Source organism: Leuresthes tenuis, unplaced genomic scaffold (genome assembly GCF_036924035.1).
Source record: "Leuresthes tenuis unplaced genomic scaffold, fLeuTen1.0.hap1 SCAF_16, whole genome shotgun sequence".
Lineage (NCBI taxonomy): Eukaryota > Metazoa > Chordata > Actinopteri > Atheriniformes > Atherinopsidae > Leuresthes > Leuresthes tenuis.
In genome coordinates this window covers 19,672,365-19,693,517 of record NW_027325370.1, presented here as the reverse complement: position 1 = coordinate 19,693,517, position 21,153 = coordinate 19,672,365, and the positions used below count along the sequence as shown (strand labels likewise).

General features: G+C 39.7%; 1 protein-coding gene across 3 annotated transcripts in view; it reads left to right on the top strand.

The window, feature by feature from the left end:
- Positions 1–21,153, top strand: part of plch2a (phospholipase C, eta 2a) — a 167,426-nt gene that overhangs the window by 142,028 nt on the left and 4,245 nt on the right. The window contains exons 10-22 of one of the 3 annotated variants that reach the window (XM_072366620.1): positions 1,226–1,333; positions 4,850–5,005; positions 6,507–6,605; positions 7,842–7,942; positions 8,708–8,793; positions 9,069–9,251; positions 9,340–9,447; positions 9,747–9,871; positions 10,772–10,856; positions 12,276–12,422; positions 13,323–13,402; positions 17,195–17,576; positions 20,645–20,668. In XM_072366620.1, the coding sequence (XP_072222721.1) occupies positions 1,226–1,333; positions 4,850–5,005; positions 6,507–6,605; positions 7,842–7,942; positions 8,708–8,793; positions 9,069–9,251; positions 9,340–9,447; positions 9,747–9,871; positions 10,772–10,856; positions 12,276–12,422; positions 13,323–13,402; positions 17,195–17,576; positions 20,645–20,658 (1,674 nt within the window). In that variant the 3' untranslated portion in view covers positions 20,659–20,668. Of the gene's footprint in view, positions 1–1,225; positions 1,334–4,849; positions 5,006–6,506; positions 6,606–7,841; positions 7,943–8,707; positions 8,794–9,068; positions 9,252–9,339; positions 9,448–9,746; positions 9,872–10,771; positions 10,857–12,275; positions 12,423–13,322; positions 13,403–17,194; positions 17,577–20,639; positions 20,669–21,153 lie in introns of all 3 variants that reach the window. The other 2 variants (XM_072366621.1, XM_072366619.1) reach the window with 2 other exon arrangements.

Sequence of the window (21,153 nt, the reverse complement as noted above, 5' to 3'; positions counted from 1 at the left end):
GATGGGAATTTACGTCATACTGTGTTTATTAACCAGAAGATTGTTTGGTTGATCATAGCAAGGAGAGAGAAAAGGGACCTTACCTCCCATGCAATGCCATGAAACATGTTTGAAAAGAAACAAACTGACCCATATGCTGGACAGGATTATTGACTCTAACACACATTTCACATTCCTGCAAATTGTAAGTTCACAGCTAATTAGGTTAATAAGAAACAGGCCTGAACTATGCATGGGTGTGAAGTTTGGGAGAGGTTCACCATTATATTAAATCCATTGTAGGTATATACCATGCCAACATGAAATGGCAAAGAATTAGTTTAAATTTTATGTGCCAGAGGTGATAAAATCCCCAAAGTGTGAAAGAACCTGGGGACACTCCCTTTTAAAGGTCATTAGCTTAGAAACATCATTGTCATCGTTGATCGATAAGTCCGCAAACTTCACCATGTAAAGGAAGAATAAACAAAGTTATAAACAATATTCAGAAATTCCAGCTGGGCTGAGGCTAACTGGAAAACATTTGTGTAAATTTGTTTTGAAATCATGGGTGCACATCCTCTGAGCTAAAGGTTAAGGGATGAATCAGCTCTTCGTGAGCACCCCGTCCAAAACGAGCAGGGGTTCATGTCCTGACAGTGTGGGCAATACAAGGGAGCCTTCCACAGTTTTAGAAAAGTGGCTTTCAACTGACAGAGCCAGGAGAGTAGCAGCCTGCTGTGAGCAAAGGGTTGAACATGAGCGATGTTGATAAAGCTTTATTAACACCAGATGCTTCCACTGAAGACGAGGCACCTTGCCAATACCTAGCATGCTAAGAGCTGTGCAGCCATTTGTTAAAGTAGTGCTTTTACAGTGTGTGTGTGTGTGAGAGTGTAGTGAGGGGACCCGTTTGTGAGAACAACAGAGAACCCTGATGTGCACCAATTAAGCTTTCCCCCTGTGTTGAATCACTCAATAGGTCACTGAATAGGTGCAGATGTCCGAATCCACTCGGCCACACTGTGTTCCTTCAGACCTCCACGGCACGGAGATCAAAAATGTCCATTTCCAAAATTTCATTTCCGATGTACATTTAGCTGTACATGCTTACAATTTAATACAGGAGGAGACCTGGTAAAACGCGATCTGTGACACTAGGAATGGCCCCGCCTGTCTTAACGTTTCATCATCCAACTGTGAGGGTTTTGGCTGTTAAAGTAAAACTTGTTCCTTTGTCTGCTAGGGAAAGAAACTGCCTCCCAACATTGATGAGAACGCAGAGGAGGGAGACGTTTCTGATGAGGACAGTGCTGATGAGATGGAGGACGACTGCAAGCTGATGAATGGAGATGTATGTGCCCTGTTGGGTCTCTTTCCTCCAGTTCTTTGTGCTCTTTTGCTCAACAGATGAAGCCTAATTGTACACGTAATCTCCGTTTTTAGTAGTTCATGTTTGAATCTATCTGTGGAGATGAGTGTTCTCTGCTGGTTGCTTCTTTTTCTCTGTGTGTGGCTATATCTTCTCATTTCCTGCTCTTTTCTCTTCCCACTTGTCCTCTTCTCTTCAACTTTTGCTTGCTTCTTTCAAAGTGGAAGGTATTGTATTAAAAGCTCATTTTCACTCCCCTCTAAAATGTCACCCAGCCATGTGCCATCCTTCCTCATCCTGACAGTCAAAGTTTAAAATGTCAGGTTCAACAACACTCCATCAAATGTGTTGTGAAAGGATTCTTCACCTGGAACCTGACATGCACATCCAGAACAAGGAATGATTGTTAATTTTGCAATACAGGGTTAGAAATAGTTAGAATTAATAACTTATTTTGTATCCAATATATGTTTTTTCTTTGAAGAAATATCATAGAAAGCCATGTTGAGCTGCAAATATCATTGGTGCTGATTTTTAGACCATTTTAACCAAGATTGCTCAGATGATGTTGGTTTCATTCATTTCGCTTCTTTGACGGATGTTCTTTAATTCAAATATTGTCAGTCTCTTAGGTTTATTTCCCACTCAGCTGAACAAATACACTGACAAAACCACCATTTGGTCATGTTGTTCAAATACAGCACAAAAGGCCTCCAAGTATTTAATATTTGCCAAAATACAATTGTGTAAGATCAAAAAAGGGGGAAAAGAATAACCATGTAGCTTTCCCAATGCATTCCTGTTAGAATAAAATATTTGGTTTTGCTCAAATTGAAAGATTTTATTTAGTTTGATATTCTTCAGTTCTATGAATAAACAGGAATCTTGCCTGAAGTCTGAGAATATCAAAGAAGAAGTAAAGAATTCTCCAGCCACGTTTTTTTCAAGTCCTTAAACGTGGTCTGCTGATTAAAGTGATCCATATATCCACTCTGCCATCATGTGGCTTGTCTGAGCATGTGCATCATACTCAGGGAGGCCTCGTGCAGTGATTCCTCAATAAAGAGATCCTTTCATGTATTCAAATTCAAATTTAGGCCTCTTAAGAGCAAACATTTATTTCATTTTTATGAGATCTGGTAAACACAATACCTGCATGGAACAACTATTCAAATATCAATGCACATTGTTGCCAAGAGTTGAATCTAAAGTAACATTGATACATTTATCATAACAAACCAAGCCTCTTTGGCTTTGGTTCCCAGGGATTCTGAACAGTAGACGGAGGATCTGAAGGGACGTTAACTGATAAGACAAACAAAAAAGCTATGAATAGCCTGTAAATTAAGCTTCTCAGATTGCCAGCTAAGCTTTAAATCCATGTTGACTCTACAGTTAACAGTCAGTCTACGTTTATGATAGTGTAAATCACGACAGAATGCAGTCATTTCCAAATGATTTAAACCATATTTTTTATAGGAAGTAGAATAGATAATATTAATGAATATAAAAAAAAATATGTGCATGTAGAATTTGATACACTCGGTTGATTTCATTGGAACAGGTGCAGCAAAAGACTGAATATTGAGTAAGTTTTTATTTTTATTTTCCAAACCACTTGTATGGACAATCCAAAGGCATTTGCTGTCATACATGATCTCCCTTCCCCCTGACAGTAGTTCGGTGTGAAACTTTTCCACTGACAGGTAATAGCTGTCTTCCTGTCGGTGTGGGGGTGAAGCAGCTCACTCAAGGCAACAGGAAAAACGTCTCTCCATTCTTAAGCAACAACCATTCTCAAAGTCCTGGATCTCAACTAGAGATCCAGGCGGGTCTTAAAAGCCAAAGCCGGTGATGGTGGCAGCTGGTACTAATGTGGCAGTGAAGGCCATAGCACATTCTGATACCTCCATTTTTCAGTATAGTCAGTAAATGTGCGTTTATTTACAATTTTATAAAATGATATGTATAAAATAAAATCGAGGAGAAACCAGTATTGACTGACATTGGACTTTGTGGCCTCAGGCAGCTCTGAATTCAAAACAGTTGTGGAAATGATTGCAAGGGCTGCATTTACCTCTGTTCACTTCAGAAGTTTTGGCAGATGTTCCACCCTCATCCCCTACCATGGTCTCATTTGTGAAAATGTCCATACATCAACCATTCTGGGCTGCTTCATGTTAACATTGTATTGCTCCACCTTTGCTCCATGGTCTTGTTCTTGTGGGATTCTACTTGATGCCTTTTCCTCGTAGTCTGATGAGACCTGCATGTGGAAGGCGTATCCCGGGGATCTTCTCACAGATCCTCGGTCTTTAAGGATCAGTTAAGATTACAAAAACATGTGTTTTTGCTGTGTCTTCAGTTTGGAACACATGATGCCTTTCTTTTTGTTTTGCCTCTACCGAACTATGAACAACATTTTACATCTCATATCAGTGGATTATACTTATATTGTTTGAACCTTCTCTTACACACAGACTAATATCATTTGCTGAACATATTGGTCATATGCTGTCAAGTAATGTCCAGCTCATATGATCCCAACATCTGTGCTCTCATACTTCTCTGAGTAATGCTTCAGGGTCGATGAACATACAGGAAACACTTTGAGGTATTGTACTCCCATATCTGGAATGGTTTATATAACATGTTTTTTGTTACTGTTTTTCATCCAACGGCCTGGAAGGTTTCTTCATTGGGTAGCATACATTATGTAGCGACTTGGCTCATTGTGAAACTTGGAATTCCAGCTGGATCTTGCATTATAGATGCTTTCTTTTTCTTTTCTATCTGGTAGGACAAGAACCTGACAAAATGATCCAAGACATCTTTTTAAAGTCATGTTAAAGGAAGCTTGGTAACTGACTTTATGCACAGCAGTCCCTGATGCTGAATGTGACACTTAAAGATGTAGAAGTTTGATGGCTTTGGAAAACTGAGGCTCTGCTTCTGTTTGTTCTTGACCCCTGGTGTGAATCTGGGTTTTGAAAACTTCTTTATCAAAGAAAATCCAGTTGTTTACGTTCCTATGAAATGGCAAGGAGTGCACCATTTGTATGTGCATATTTACACGTTTCCTGGAAAAACTTGGGAGGCTACCCCTCCGCCGAAGGTCTGGATTTGATTGGTTGGCTTCATCAAGCACTGCTGGAACTGCTTTTAAAAATGAGTGGAGGACAGTTTTTAAAGGTTTCAAACGGTTCAGTTTTAGGTCATTTTTAGGTTTTCATGTTTTATTCTGACTTTTACAAGTCAACATAAATGCTGTCTAATGATGCTAACCTTTAACCTTTAATTAGCATCATAAAGTTAGTGTTAGAAAATGCAGTTTATGGTTGAACGAATGCATCCTCGGTGTGGAGCGTACTTCTAAGACATGTCGCTCTTACAAATCAACAGTCCCACCTGACGGGAGGTGACAGCCATGCTGCTGTGGCATGAATAATTGTGCAACGTCCTCATCATTCCACCTATAATTGCTGCTTCTTCCTGCAGACATCAGCCAACAGGAAGCAGGTGGAGAACATGGCCAAGAAAAAGCTGGACAACCTGATGAAGGAGTCCAAGATCCGAGACAGAGAGGACCCTGACAGCTTCACCATTGCAGCGCTCCCTCCTACTGGGAAGCCCACAGATAAGACTGGCAGCAAGGTAAACACTGAGCTCTGGAGGACCATGATATTAAGTCTAGGCCTTACAACCTATGGATTCACTTCTCCGTTCAGTTGGAATTATATATCATACATTAAAGTGTAAAGTAGTGGGTTTTTTTGGGTTTGCTGACAGGAAAAAGTCGGCCTTCTTATTTTTAACGGGAACCAGACGATGACCATATTTACACGCTCCTGTTTTCTTCTGATTCAACAAAGGAAGTTTAAAACCCACCACTCTCACTGCGACAGTGTGCAGAAGTGATAGATTTGTTAGATGTTACCTCAGTGTTGTGCCAGCATATTTACCCATCACAACTCTATAAATAACGGTTGAAGTAAATTATTTTTGATTGAAGAAATGAATTATTCTCTGTGAAACTACGTCAAGCTGTCTTTAAGCTTCTTAGTTACTGGCTGATGCAGTTTTTGTCTTAACTGTCTGAGATTGACAGTCAAATATGAGTATATAGACATATTACACAATTTGTGTAACTGTCAACCGATGATCAGTATCTGTGTTTTCAGAAAACCTATAAGAAGCCACTCGTGATTATTCAGAATGAATCTGGTTCAGACTTTCTCCTTGGTGTCTACAGTATTACAGTGATGCTGTCTGCATAGAGAAGTACTGCCAGAGCTGCTAACAGCTGATTTAGCAAAGTCTTTTATTTGAGATTTACCCAAAAAAATAGAAAACATGAAAAGTTCTGCAGTTGTTCACAGGAGCTGGACAGACGCTCCTCGGGTCTTAATATCTGCTCGATAGAGAAATGTGAAGCAGTTCTAGGGGACGATCTTCAATGTTGATATTCAGATTTATGTTGTTCACGCAACAACATTCACTATAAGGAGAAAGTAACGAGATACTGTCATATAACAGATTGATAAATCTCACATATGAAAAGGGCTAAATTGGAATAATCCCCTCCAAGTTTGTTCATTTTATGATTGTAATGGATTCCTTGCCGCCTCATAATATTGCTTTGCTATACTAGGTTTCATGGGGTGTAAAATGTTTGACTTTTTGTATAATAAATGCAGCCCCTAATTAAGTTATTTAGAGTTTTTTTTCTATCCCTTCATATCGAGTCTCTCTGACTGCTTTGTAATCATACTCATATCTCAGCCAATTAGCATAGAAATTAATCTTTCTGTCTTTCTCTTGCAATGATCATCTCAGAGCTCCATCGAGTATCTGTTCACAGCCTCCTGTTTCCTTTTATTGCCTCAGTGTCATCAGGAAATCTCGTCATGTTTTTCATTTGTATCTTCAGTTGTATTGTTGCACTTTTTTGTAAAACTGTAGGTAAAGAAAACAGTTGGTGAAAAGGTTTCAGTCTAAATGCAACCATGTTATGATCCCAAAAGAAAGATGAAAATAACAATTCAGTCCAGTAATCTGTGTCCCTGGGGTATAATCAGGTGATTAACAGGAACATTATGTCCATTTCCTGTTGGAAATCATGCTCAGAACAATTTTGCTTCTTTTCTGCTGTCAGGGTAAAAGTGATGATGGTACGGACACTGCAGACGAAGCTAACCCCAGCAGCACCAAGCGCACAAGCCGCTCCTTCATCGGGAGCTTCTCTAAACGCAAGGTCAGCCTTTTTATTTTCCCATTCTTTATGCAGATTTCTGCATGTCCCTCGGTCAGTACATCTGCTCAGCCTGATGATGAGAACGTGGACAAACTAGTGACCATCTCATGATAGGATCGCACACCGCTCCAGCTCTATCAGCATGTCGATGTTCTGACCCATATGTACTAATTAAAAACTCGTACTCTCTTCTGTTAATTTTGTCTTCAGGAAATAAAATGCAGCACAGTCAGGCTGGTACCAGATGACTGACTTAGCCATAGCAAAATATGTTAATTTGACTGTCCAGCTGTAGTGTGAAATGCCTTCCACTCAGCTCTGCTGCATTTCCAGCACTTCAGAATTCATCCACCTGCCTCTGTCACATCATGAATACAAATTAGTGATCCGGTAAAAGCCACACATACATTACTGCCTCCATGTGTTTTCTGCATGGTGTAGCTTCAGATCTTGAGCTGTTTCCAGCTTTCTCTGTGCATTTATATTGTCGCCATTTGGGTGCAGGTTGATCTTGATTTCTCAGGAAGCTTTTGAATAGATTGCATCTTTAGGTCAAACCTGTCTGTATGAGGGAAATAGTATCCCTACATGCTGTTGTGTTATTCACCTGATTAAAGGTTTTGATGGGTTTTTCATTGCTATCAAAAGAATATCTGCTGTCATCCACCACAGAATGAACCAAAATGGTGATTTGGCCACTTCTGATGTGTCCCAAGTGAAAATGTAATTCAGCCAGCCATCTCCTTATAGTCAAAGAAAGATCATTTAGAGCCACAGTTTGTCATTTTTTGATTTTGTGATCAAATCCACTGCTGACATCGCCAGTACGAACTGATCTGCTCCTGTTAGTATCACTCAATCTCAGTCATCTATATTAATATTTACGTTGTCCGTGATGAAATTTTAAGTTTAAATTGTGTTCACATAGAAATCCGAACATGACAAATTATCTAAGAATGCAGAGTGAACGGTCACAAATTTAAAAAAAAAAAAAAAAAAAATCAAATGTGTACCACCTGCACACTTAACTTTGACTCAATTCACATAAGTGGTGCCTTACAGTTGTAAAATGCAGTGGCCAAGTGTGGAAATTGAGAATTGGTTATTTGATATTATGAACTTTCTAACTTCTTTATTCCAAATGTACCCAGGATACTTATGCTAATTTTCTGTTGAAGGCTGTTCCAAACGAAAAAGTCTCGCTAATCCCTCACTTGTTAAATTTTTGTCGTGCAGAAAAAATCCTCCAAACTGAAGAAGACATCGAGCTTTGAAGACACAGACACAGACCAAGAGAGCACAAGCAGCGCTTCCCGCGCCCCGTTGCACCACAGCAAGTATGCCTCACGCACAAATGCGCATTTCATTATTTATACAAGAGAATGAGGAGTAGTTGGGGACATTATCCAGCCATAAATAAACGCAAGTACTTTTTCCATGTAAGCACATGAAACCAAACCTTTTCACAAACCATGCTGAAAACCTCACACATGTAACGCTTTCACATAAAAAAAACCTCTGGTTAAAGTTCCAATAGCAATAATGGAATAATAAAAGTTTTCACACATACCAGTGAAAGTAAAAATACACACCTGAAAAACGTCCTCTTACACAGAAAACCAAATAAATGTTATAATAAATGAGCATATAGGAAATGTTCACTCATTCTGGACACATTTTAGACATGATACCTGCTCTACTATTGTTAGAAAATGTTTTAGTTTTAAGCTGAAGACACTGCAAACAGTGCCATTCTCATTTTTGCAGACCTTTGTGCTCCTTTTGAGACAGCTGCCACCGTTTGCCTGAGCCATCTCAAATATGTGCTTCAGAAACCGTTCAGGATTAATGGTTTGAGGTGTTCCTAAAACGATGACTAAATGTAGCTGAATGAAGCTAAACCAGTTGGGTCTTCTGAAAATGTCCCTTCTGATTTAGCCAGTTCTCTTGGATCTCTGTCCTCTAATCTTAGGTCACACAGCACAATTACTCCAACTCTCCTCATATAGAAGTCCTTTTAAATTGTGTTTAAAATTGTGTTTGCTCTAAAAAGAAGTCTGACTTTACACTTTTGTAATCACTGGGCTTTATTGACCCCACAGAAAGAAGACCATGAAGCTTTCCAGAGCACTGTCTGATCTGGTCAAGTACACGTGCTCTGTGGGTCTCCATGATATTGAGACACAAGGTGGGCAGCTCTGTTCAGTTTAAAGAGCAATAATGGCTGATTCTTTAATATTTCAGATAGTTAATATTCAGGTAGCCAAAGCTGAATACTTTTTAAAAGTTTGCTTCGAATGCTTCGTCTGACTCTTAGCTTTGCTTTCTGATTTATTTCTCCAGTAGTTGTTTTACCTGTGTACTTTTGACCAGAGCACTGCAAATAGTTAAGACCTGCGCTAATGGCATGATTACTCAAATAATCAAAAATTCATGGTGAAGAAAGGAAACTTTGTGTTGCAGCTAACTACAGCTGGCAGGTCTCATCGCTGAGTGAGACCAAAGCTCACCAGGTGATGCAACAGAATCCCATGTCCTTCATAGAGTTTAACCAGCGACAGCTATCTCGCATCTACCCCTCATCGTACCGAGTGGACTCCTCCAACTTCAACCCGCAGCCCTTATGGAACGCAGGGTGCCAGCTTGGTTAGTATTGAACCCGCTCCACCGTGCCGTGTGCTGTGTGTAAAATATTCAGCTTGTGGAAAATAAAAGTGAAATGTTTTGATTTCAGTCGCACTCAACTACCAGTCTGAGGGCCGCGTCCTTCAGCTCAACAGAGCCAAGTTCTACAGCAACGGCAACTGCGGTTACATCCTCAAACCTGCCTGCATGTGCGAAGGTCTGTGCAGGAGAGTAAAACATGTAGTTTATTGTTGAGGGAGACCTCTGGTACATTTTTATTTTTTAGCTTCACGTTTTCATGGCCAATTCCCAGCTGCCCTGCATATTTTGATTATGTGATTATTCAAAGACTCGATAAAGTATAATAACATTCCTGATATTATAGTAATATATGACAGACATAGCAAATAAAAAATTTAATCTTTCAACCTAATAATAAATGTAAAGTTGTCAGTTGAAGTGATTGAGCTGAAAATGGTTATTTTAATAACTGATAAGTATCATTAACCGCCTCAGGTGCCTTTAACCCGAACCTGGAGGACCCACTACCAGGTCAGATGAAGAAACAGCTGGTGTTGAAGATAATCAGTGGACAACAGCTGCCGAAACCCAAAGACTCCATGCTGGGAGACAGAGGAGAGGTAGAACACACATTTCCAACTGTAGTGTCTTTTTTTTTAAGCTCAGTAAACTCCCTATAAAATGAAAATATGTCAGATGAAGCGTAATAGGCTTGTATGTTTCTCAGCCAGTCTTGTCTCGTAGGTCTTTATGCACTACAGCACATTTCAGAACGTTTTATAGAAGAACTCATTCCAAAGTGTTCTCATGGGGTCTCATTTGGTAATCATCAGCTGGGTCTGAGTAGGAAAGCTGAAAAAAAAAAATCTCTGTGTGAGCTTACAAAAAACCCTCTGTGCCTGCTGCTCATCACTGCTGAAAGCTCTAAAGCTGAATTTTGACCCACAGTACCCAGAAATTAAACGGCCTTGGGCTTTTTTTTTCCCAGGCGCTAAAAGATGATTTAAGCCACTCGTCTGATGCATTTCCACTGAGGTCTAAGGTTCAGAGTATTTTAGGCAATTAAGTCCGCTGAGGTGAGTCTCAGCGCTGCCATGCTGAGCCTACAGAAATACCAGAAATTCCACTTCGGCTCTACCACTTAGTTACACATATCTGTGAGATTTTGATTGTTTTTTTTTTTGTTTGTGCTTTGGTGCATATCTGTTGAAAAATAATCGGAGATGAACATTTTATTCCTCTAAATCCCATTTTTGTTATTGCAACCGCTGCTGCCTCCAACCCTCTGATGAAAGCACTCTAGAAACACGGAGGTGCACTTTAGCTCAAAATGTTGAAATACTCAACCAATCAGAACCAATTTGCTGCCAGTGTGACACACATTTATCTCTACTACCTTTGTAAAAAAAAAACAAAAAAAAAAAAACTTGCAAACATGAAGCATTTGACCCCCGAAAGCTTCCAGAGCAGGTGGTTAAGCTGAGGTAATGTGTTAATGCTGTGCACTGTCCTTCGGTCAGATCATTGATCCCTTCGTGGAGGTGGAGATCATCGGCCTCCCGGTGGACTGCTGCAAAGAGCAGACCAGAGTGGTGGATGATAATGGTGAGTAAATCTGAAGGTTTGTCTTCATAAACTTCACGATTGAAGTTTATACAAAAAAAACATCTGAATCTTTGAGATCAAACCTGTAAAAACAGCTTCCACAAAAAGCGATTAATACAGTGAAAACGATTTAATTAGGGATATTCCTCATAAGTAATCAGATGTTACAGGTTAGTTTGCTATTGGACTTATTGAGGACAAATTCTACCGCTAGATGGTTTATTACATGTCTGGAAATCCCTTAATCAAAATGGTTTAAAAAGGGTAAGCACTTTTTAAAACATAATTGGATGAAGCGTTTGCATTTACTGCCACCAGTTAACTTTAACCAGTTAGATCAACAAAGGTAATTAAAGCTAGATCACATTTTACTATTTGTATTGGTTTAAGCTCCATGAGAGTGACAGCAGTGCTTTTCAGCTTGTAGCTGGTTACTCTAAAACTGTGAAAATGTTTCATGAAATCAGTTAGTTTAATTGAATTACAAATACTTTGATAACTTCTCTGCAGGTTTTAATCAGACAAGAGTTGACATACAAGGGTCATGTTACAACTTGCTATTGTGAGGCTTTAGCAAGTAGTCCACAAGCTCCAAATCCCAAACTCTCTTTCTCCTAGACTGGTGTTCACTTTTGGAAATGATAGCCGTTTTTATTGGATTTGTCTGATAGAAAGTTTTGTTTGACGTTTGCCAAGCAGTTATTAAAGTTGACACATTACAACAAAATATTTTGCTGCAGACCGTGCCAACCTAAAAAGCTGTTGTGCTGTCTTTCTCTGGTAATTGGACTAAAGCATATCACAACAAAATCACATCAGAAATCGGGAAACTGTGTGGGGAAAATGGCATAACATGTCGCCTCTAACTGTCAGATGTGATTGACATCTCTGAAGCACAGGATGCTGTCACTTAATATTTTGCAGTTTCGTGTAAGAATTATGCAATGCACTCTGTAGTTGATGAGTAGCTGTTGGTTCTGAATGCATGCATTCGTGTGCTTGCATTAAGAGAGCTGTGCTTTGCGTTTTTATCAAGTGATTAATACATGTATGTGGTGATCTGACCAATGTATTGTCTTGATGTGAATCTGTGTTTATGTGTGTGTTTTTGAGCTGCCTTTATGGGCTCTGATCTATAATTGATGAGCTCAGCATGAGGAGACATGCTGAGGCAGCACCTCACAGTCTGGTGTCTCTTTCTCACAAACAAAACCTAAATAATAGATGAGCGCTGAGCCAACTCCGACGGTCTCCTGGTCCACTCTGTCATCCTTCTCTCCTCTTTTCATATGCATAATTTCCTCCAGGTTTTTGTCACACACTTTCTTTGTTTTCTGCTCTAACTCAACTGGTCACTCTTTCCTCACCCTCCTCCCTTCTCTACCTGCCTTTGTGACCTCTCTTGGGGCTGCCTTTTAGGGTTCAACCCAATGTGGGAGGAGACTCTGGTGTTCACGGTCCACATGCCGGAGCTGACCCTAGTGCGTTTCCTCGTGTGGGATCATGACCCCATCGGCCAAGACTTCATCGGTCAGCGTACAATTGCCTTCAACAGCATGATGCCAGGTAAGACATCGTGAAGCACCGTATTTTAGATGGAAGCGTCTCCAGTGTCACGTTCCGTGGTGACCTCTAAAAACCTTGTTGCTGCAGTTTGTATGCTTCGGTGACCGTAGACTTGGGAATTGAATTTGCTGAGACAATGAAAAATAAGAGGGCACAGTGAAGGTTTATTAAAAGTCAGTCATGCAGCAGTGTCTTTTCTTCAGCATGATTCATATGTCTACTTTGCTGCTAAAGCTTACAATGTAAGTATAGTGCAGAGTTATACCCCTGACTTGTTTGACATTTTGGAAAAAAAGCGGACTATGGAAGATTAGAGTCCTGAATGTGGAATTTCTGTGACATTAAGTCAGCAGCTGGTTTATACAGATTAATTTAAGCTTTTGTTTTGGCTGATAATTTTGCAGACGCAGTGTTATAGGACTGCATTCTGGGCCAGAAAAATGTAATCAGTAGTTTACCATTTGAAACAAAGAACCGTAAATGTATTTTTCACGATTTGTGGTTTTGGGGAGACTCACTGCCAGAAGTAGTTCCTGAGCATCCACATATTGGTCTGTCAGCCAAGCACTTGCTGTAGCATCTGCAGCTTCTGTATAAAAAGGTCAAAACCTCTACTTATAAACTGAGCCCACAAAGTTCCACACTGATCATACACTGCAAAATGGATCTGTTTCTGCAGAGCTGTGCATCAATGCATTCATGATCAGTTTAAACTTCTTGAAAATATGAACACCACAACATGAACTACGAACATGAATTTGTTCATTTTGATCTATGAAAGTAACTTGTAAAGTATGAGCTTGTAAAACACATTTCTAGCTCAAACTCAGATGAGGCTTATGGGAACATGAAGGATCTGACAGTAGGAGCACTACAAGCTAAAATGTTGTTTGTATGCAGGGTATCGCCATGTGTACTTGGAAGGTATGGAGGAGGCGTCCATCTTTGTTCACGTGGCTATGAATGACATCACTGGTAAGGTAGGTACTACGATGGAAGCCAGATGAAAATTTGTGAAAAGTTGGTATGTTTCTCTAAAACTAAAATTTCAAAACAGCTCTACACTTTAAAAAAATAAATAAATAAATGTTTGATTCCTCAAAATGGTAAAATACCTTCAGAGACTATCCATATTGATCTATACTGAGTTTTAAAAATGAAATCATTGACTTTTAAATGTTTTCATCATAGCACTTTTTTGGCCAAAAGAGAATATGTAAATATGCTAATTTTCTCAACAGGTTATCCACTACTACTTTTTATATTGGCCAAATACTTGAGTTCCGTGCCAATTTCAGTGAACACATTTACATGCACAGTGATATTGAGCTTTTACTCCAATTAAGACAGGACTCTGAATCAGACACTCTCATGTAAATGGCATTTTCTAATCACCTTCAGCCGAATAAGATTTTATTTGGAGCCAGCAATAATCAAATGAAGCTATGTTCCAAGACCTCCAACATACATTAAATGTGGTATACTTTCCACAAAAGTGGATGGCTGCGGTGGTCGGTAGGGAACCACCACCCCCTTTTTGGGTGAGGGATATTTACAAGTAACACTGTATTTTGAAGGATATGGGTTTGATAAAGGCTTTTGACAGGCACAAACTTCCCAATGATGCAGAAGGACATAATGTGGGTGTTAATCATGAATTGGATTAAGCTCTGTATCATGTAAATGTAAAATATGAATGGATTATCCTCTATGGTCCTCATATGAATATCATAATCAGAATATTGTCTTATTCATTATGTAATTGATAGTCGTAATATTGCTGTGCATGTATACATAAACTAAATTTTCCCAAGGCCCTTGGTATAAAATGAAATGAACGATCTGGAAGTTGTATTAGATTCAAATTTTCAACCTAAGCCCATCATTATGTATCCTGAAGGTTACCAACTTCTGTTTTCCCCCTCTGTCTTCGTAAAATAAGGATTGTCCACAAAATATCTGACTTTACATGGATTTACTATTGTTTAAAATTTGCACCCATGGATCTTTTACACAGCAGTAGTTATGATCACCACTCTGGCTTTTATTGCTGACCTGTTTGTTTCAGTGTACTCAGCTGTCTCCAGTTCTGGTGCCAATGACTTCTCTGTAGTTCATATTGTCCTTGCTTTGAACTTCCTCTGGCTCAGCGGTTTCTGTGTGCTTCCTGTGGGAGATTTCTGAACCCACACCACCCTTTTTCTCTTTCACCCTCTCTGTTACTGATATTCATTCTCTTCCTGTGTCTGTTTGTGATTTCAGTGGACCCCTCTTTTACCAAACGCTCCATTTAGAGGCAGGACATTTTTAGGAGCCTTGAAGCTGCCATTCAGAACTCAGGTGTAGTGAGACCCAGTTGGCATCTTGCATGAGCCACACCTTCTGCCTTAACAATCTACCGCCTAGGGCACACACCCTTCTTTTCAGACAGCTTGGAGTATATAAAAACTCTTGAGACCAACTCATACTTCACATGCAGTATGAAGACTCGTCCTGCCTGCCTTGTCATTGCCCCCCCCCTCCCCAAGTAGATCCAATGACGTCAATTTAAACAAACACATTCAGAGAGCATTAAATCTGCCAGGCTGCACTGACTTCCAGGGTTCCCTTTATGCAGGACTTTATCGTTCTGCACTGCAGGGGTATATAGTGTCAGCATCTTTCAGGACTCTTTTTTTCATCTCCACCCTCTGAAAAATCCTAAAAGTCCAAGAATAGGATAAACTGCAAACTATATTCAATGAGTATACCGGGCCTATCTATTGTAGATGGAGATGTTTGCTGGTAGTGGCCACTCTTATGCTGTTTTTTTTTTTTTTTTTTTTTAAGTTTAAGTCTGCCTGACCAGCATGTAGAATCAGACATGGCCACCCATTGGATGGATTGCTAAAAGTTCACTTTAGCTGTGTAAGAGCAGTTCAAACACTGTGCCTCCAGTTTTTGACTGAAACTAAGCTAAACCTGTATAGATTTCCCTCAGTACTAAAAGAACGGGGTTATAGCAGTAATGTTTAGCCCCTGATCTGCACCTGGATAAGACTAAACGTAAGGGTATTTCCATAAACATTAGATTGCTGTTAAGATGAAAGGTTTTGTGGTCACATTGGTCAGAAAACATATACTTGTGCATTTCAACCCACATTTAACTCTCAGTAAGAGACCTTTTTTCTTTATCATCTTGTCTCTCTGTGTGTTGTTGATAGATGTTCACTAAGCCATTCACCACTGTGATCAACAGTCAGACTATTTGGATCTACTTCACATTGCCTTTCCTCTTTTGATAACAAGCAAGGTTTTTGGTGTTCAAATGAACGTGCTTTTCCACCTGATATTCCAAGAACTTTATTTCAGAAAAATCAATGTCCAGGAACTTTCCCAGGGGTAAAGATCCCCTCAGAAGATTTTGATTTGCACACTGACAAGTCAACTGCGAAATATTCTGAAATGCCTTGAGCTCTGCCACTGAAATAATGATTTGACAAAAATCAGAAGCAATACTTGTGTCAATGTATGTCACTCATCAGTTACATTCAGTTCTTAAAACCCCACTACCGAAGTTCCTGGATCGTCATTAAAGACCAAATCTTTAGCAAAGATGTTTTTTTTTTTTAAAAACTGTCTATCAGGAATATAATCTGGACTCAAGTTCCTCTGGTTAAAAAAATAATAAATAAACCATAAATGAATAAACAGCCAGGGAACACGGTGCGTGCAAAAATCCCTGTTCCCACAGGAAATGTCCTTCTCTGGAAATGCACCCTGTAATGCCTTGCCCCACTAAAGCGCCATTGGTTTGCCATTTGTTTGTTCTGGTCCAATGTATTCACTGAAAATGTCAAAATTCTTTTTGCAGTCATCACTTTCATTGTCGGAATGCCCTCATCTGATCGTTTCTGTCCCAGCTGTTTTTATGTTTGACCCCTACATGTAGCACCAGAATAACATTGTTGTTGATTACTATGTAATCTGAATATTAACCAAGTAATTGAGAGTGGGGTAAGCTAATGGGTAAGTTGACCCTCTCTCTCTGTATCTTTTCAACCATGTATTTTTATTGTTATTTATTGTCATAAAGAAAAAAGGCTCATCTTACCCCACTCTTCTCTAATCATAGTTTGAAGGTTAGTCTTCAAACTATAGAATTTTCAGTCGCTCTAAAGCAACAGTTACACACAAAAACACTATTTTCAATGTGTAGTGTCCTGTTTTCTGATATTCCAAAAAACACAAGTTTTAATTGTATCACAATATGCTGGCCTCAGTCAAAATTGGTACAATCTTTGCATTAATTTGAACTGTGGCTTTCCAGTTCTTGGACCTGAATAGTAAGTTTTTAAATGTAGTATAGACTAACAACCTATGGAGCTCTTTGTGTGTTTGAATTTGTCAGATTGCTTCAAGCATGTTTTTTTTCCCCCAACTAATGTTCCACAACAGCAATACACAGATGTGTTGGTGTTTAAGTGTCTAACACTTAAATAGTTGGAATTTAAAGCTAGTCAGCATGTATTACAGCTGAATGATCATGTTAAAGTATAGTTGATCATTCACAGGTGTTGTTACAGGAACATTTATTGAGTTAATGTGAATTTTGATGGCATTTGCTGTTTAAGCATGCTCACTGTGCCCAAACTGCTTGTGTGTTACTGTAATAATACAGAGTGGATCCTGTCCACCTGCATTATGGCTATCGCTTTTCTTGAACTCATTCACTTTCTTCCAAGATCATCTTTGTGTGTTTTTACATTGATGTTTTGTTGTGTTTTTGTTAGGCCAGAGCAGCCAGCGGAATAAAAGGACTGTTTCACAGAAACCCAAAGCAGGCTTCCCTGGACAGCCATGGTGTTGTACATCACAACCGTAAGCACCCTTTTGGTGCCCACCTCCTGCGCCGCACTGCCAGCGCACCCACCAGAGGTCAGTCGAAAGTGAAGAAGGGCTTTCCAGAGATTGCCATTGACACCAAAGACTACAGCTCAGAGGGCGCCAGTGAGGAACGAGAGTCTGAGGACAGGGACAAGACTTCTGCTGCTGCCTCTTACCAGTTCACACCACCACAACATCGCAACGGGGATTCACTGGGATCCCACCAAACTAAGGGCCCCTGGGACCGTCCAGATACAAATGGAGCTTTTCACGCAGAGGAGGGTAAAGGTAAGAGCTCACTTTTTGATCAGCGTCGACCCATGAGTGAGCCTTTGAAGCGGGCCAGCCGTCTCCGCTTTCATGACCCGCTGGACATGAAACCAGGGGTGTTTGCACGTGTCGCGCTTACTAGTTCAGGCAAGGTGGGGATGTCCTCCAACTGCATCACATGTGTGATCGGCTGTAAAGAGAGTCCAGACGCAGAGAGAAATGGTCAGGTTGAGGAAGGACAGGAATGCAAGTCCAAAATTATGGATGGGAAGAAACAGGAGAGAAGTGTACATTCCTCCTTAACCAAGAATCATGTTCAGCCAGAAGTTGTTGCCAAGCCTCAGCGCTTAGCAGCCCACCCAGATGAACAGTCTCTCCCCAAACCCAAGTCCTGCATGGGATCTCAGTTTCAACATTCACCCGAGGCTGTCCTTCAACCTATTCCTTTTTCCAGATCTAAAGCCAGGCAAACCCTGGGTCCCCAACATTTACGGCCTCAGCCTGATGCTTCACACAAGAGCCCCCGGTCCTGCAGCGTTCCCCGTAAATGCTCCCCCAATGCAGTTACACCAGCACCGAGCATCACATCAGATTGCAAGACCAACCTATGTTGGCAGCAGGCAACCCCCCCTAACTATGGTGCTGTTTGCAGTTCATTGCCGACACCGTTGACAAACACTGATAGAAATGAAGCTCTCTTGCTCAGTGACAGCAGCAGTTTTGACAGCTTTGGCAGTCTGAGTAGCTTGGAGTCGCCTCCTATGCTGCCTCCACGTTCTGTCCTCGACAGCCGCAAGCGAGCTGTTGGCACCCTGCAGAGGGAGATGAATGCTCTGTTTGCCCAGAAAATGGAAGAGTTGCGCCATAAGTCTCCCATGTTCTTTGCCGGTAAGATGATATTAGGTAGACTAGTGATAACCCCATCGATGCCTTGTTGTAGCTGTAGTGGACCTTTCGTGTTTGATATTTGGGATTTGGACTTAGCCTCCATATTTGGTAATCTGTGCAGTAAAAATTTCTTCCCACTCTGCTGTGTGCCTGTTAGATACCTCTTCATCCCTCATGACCCTGATAGTACGAGGTCAAATCTAGACCTTTTCATAGTTATTAGTTCATCTCTAGTTTTTGTACCATTCATCTTAAGCTTTTCATTTCAATTGATTCCACGTTTTTGTCTTTAAAAAATAATATCTACATGCTTGACAGATGAGAAAAGTGGTAAGTTTTTACTTTAGAATTATTAGAATTAGATTATATTTGATAATTATAGTCTAAAGCAACACAAATACAGATATCTCAAAGCATAGACACAAAGTTAGTACACTTCATCAGCCAACAGCTAGGTGTCCCCCCTAATGTTGCAGCCGTGTCCATACTGCTTACCTCAGTACATCTTGAACCAAATAATGGGAAAATAAAATACCTTAAATCTTTTTATGACTTGTTTAAAGTTGAGCATTCCAGCTGAAGCATTCTCAGTGTGTTTGCTGTTGCTGTTAGATATGCTATTCATGCTAGATATTGTCTTCTATGCGCTCCTCATTGACTTACATACAAGTATACCACAGGGCTGTCATTCTTTCTTTACATTTCCACCATTCGTTGGGAAACTTCAAGCGTTAGTTACCCAATCCAATAAAAAAAAAAAAGAAAGTTACTTAGACCATAGGTTGTGTAGATGAATACATCAGACTGTTGAAATAGGTCGCCTTCTGATCCAACAGAGGACACTCTACTATCAGCTTTGCTTAATGCATGCTTTGGTAACCTTTTAGAAAAATAAGTTAATATTAGGTTTGTCATTTTGCTACAAAATGGTGGGAATCTATCAGGAAAAGCCATGCACAGGGGATAATCATGACATCAAACTTCTAAGGTTTCTACTTAGATGAGACAGCAGCGGAACCACATGTAGGCGAGTTAACGTTGGGGGTTCAACTTAACCTGACTGCCTGCTATTCAGCAAAGTCAGCTACAGCAGAGTCTTTGCTTGAGGCTTTTAAAAATGCCATCACCAACAGGATGACAAGATTAAGATGCAACCCAACTGAATACATTTGAAGAATTGTATTTTTATTACAGATCCGTTTTCATTTTTGGAAGAAACAACAACCATAGTATAAGATAAATATAGCAGATGCAGCATACAAGAATATTTTTTTTGTAATTTAGTGCAGCCTGTATATCAGCATTTAGGGAAATAAATGTACTTTTACTGCATGAGGGTCTGCAAAACTAAGGTATCATATGAGCACAGGTCAGTTGATTTAACAAAGAATGAGAGATTAGTAGAAATCTAAAGATACTCATCATATCCATATCTTTTCTTTAATTTGCCAAAAGCAGTTCATAATATTGAGTGTAATTCTAAAATAATCAATCTACTAATTCTCAACCCCCTTTCCAGTAACTCTGTGATCACATTCGTACATATATTTTTCTTGTAAATTCAGAATTTAGTGGACAGTATTTATTTTCTGGATATCATAAAGTGTTCATTTTTTCATTTGTTCATTTTGACTGTTGAAATATGCAATAGTTTGAGGACATTAAATACTACAGCTGTCTAAGTACTGAAAGTCACAAGGTACTGATGTTTTCCAAGTGGAAACTCCCTTTCCTCTTGTCCCATCACATGACATTTTTCAGGAAGGTCAAGTTCTGGTTGGATCCCAGTTGTTCCTAATGAAATGCATTCCTCTTAAGCCTTTCAGTGTGTCATGTGATGACCATCATATTTCTACAGTCAGAATGAATTTTCTTGGGAAAACAAAGTATGTTTTAGCAGTTGAAATGGGTTTCAGCCCACATTAGAAGTTGTGTAAGGACATTTGTTTAGTCATATGATGCTGGCAGATACATATTGTCACATTGTTTTTCTATGAAATTTAGCACTTGTATTTCACTTTTGTGGTAAGTGTTGTAATATTTGTACTTTGAAAAACAATTTGCAATAACATCTTGATAAGTTGCTTCTCCATCCCAAAAGCTGGTTCCTTGCTTCCATTCTCCCTTTTCTTCCCAGTTTGGCTAAATTCCTTTTTCCTCTCTGTCCCTTTTGCACGCTCTCTCTGTTCCTAGTGCAGAATTGAGGGGATGACCAGAGACAGGTAAAATTGCTGATTGCATGCAGCCTTTACCCTACAACATTCACTCATGAGTCTTCCTTTGTCACCAGCCTGCTTTTCTCATGAGTCACATTTCATTCTCTTGTGTGGGTCCAATTTCACCTTTTTTTTTTTTTTTTTCTTTTTTAAAAACTGCACCAACTTTGGGATAATTATTGGGGTCACTGTGTCACCTTTCAATGCCACATCATTAAGTAAGGGTACAGGTCCTGAAACACTAAACACAGTTCAAACAGCGTGTAAGTTTGCACAGAATCTTTTTTTTCACTGTTTAAAGAGTTGAGTTTTGTTGGGTAATTCAAGGTCATAAGCGCTCATTTGTTTATGATGTTCTGGAGGTGTGTATTTAACTTTCATGCTAGCTAAACTGTTTTTGCTCTGTCTTTTCTGTATTACCAAAGCTGAGCAATTAATTTCCTAGTTTTTTCAGTATTTGTATAATTGTCTTTTCTACCCAAAAAAGTTTG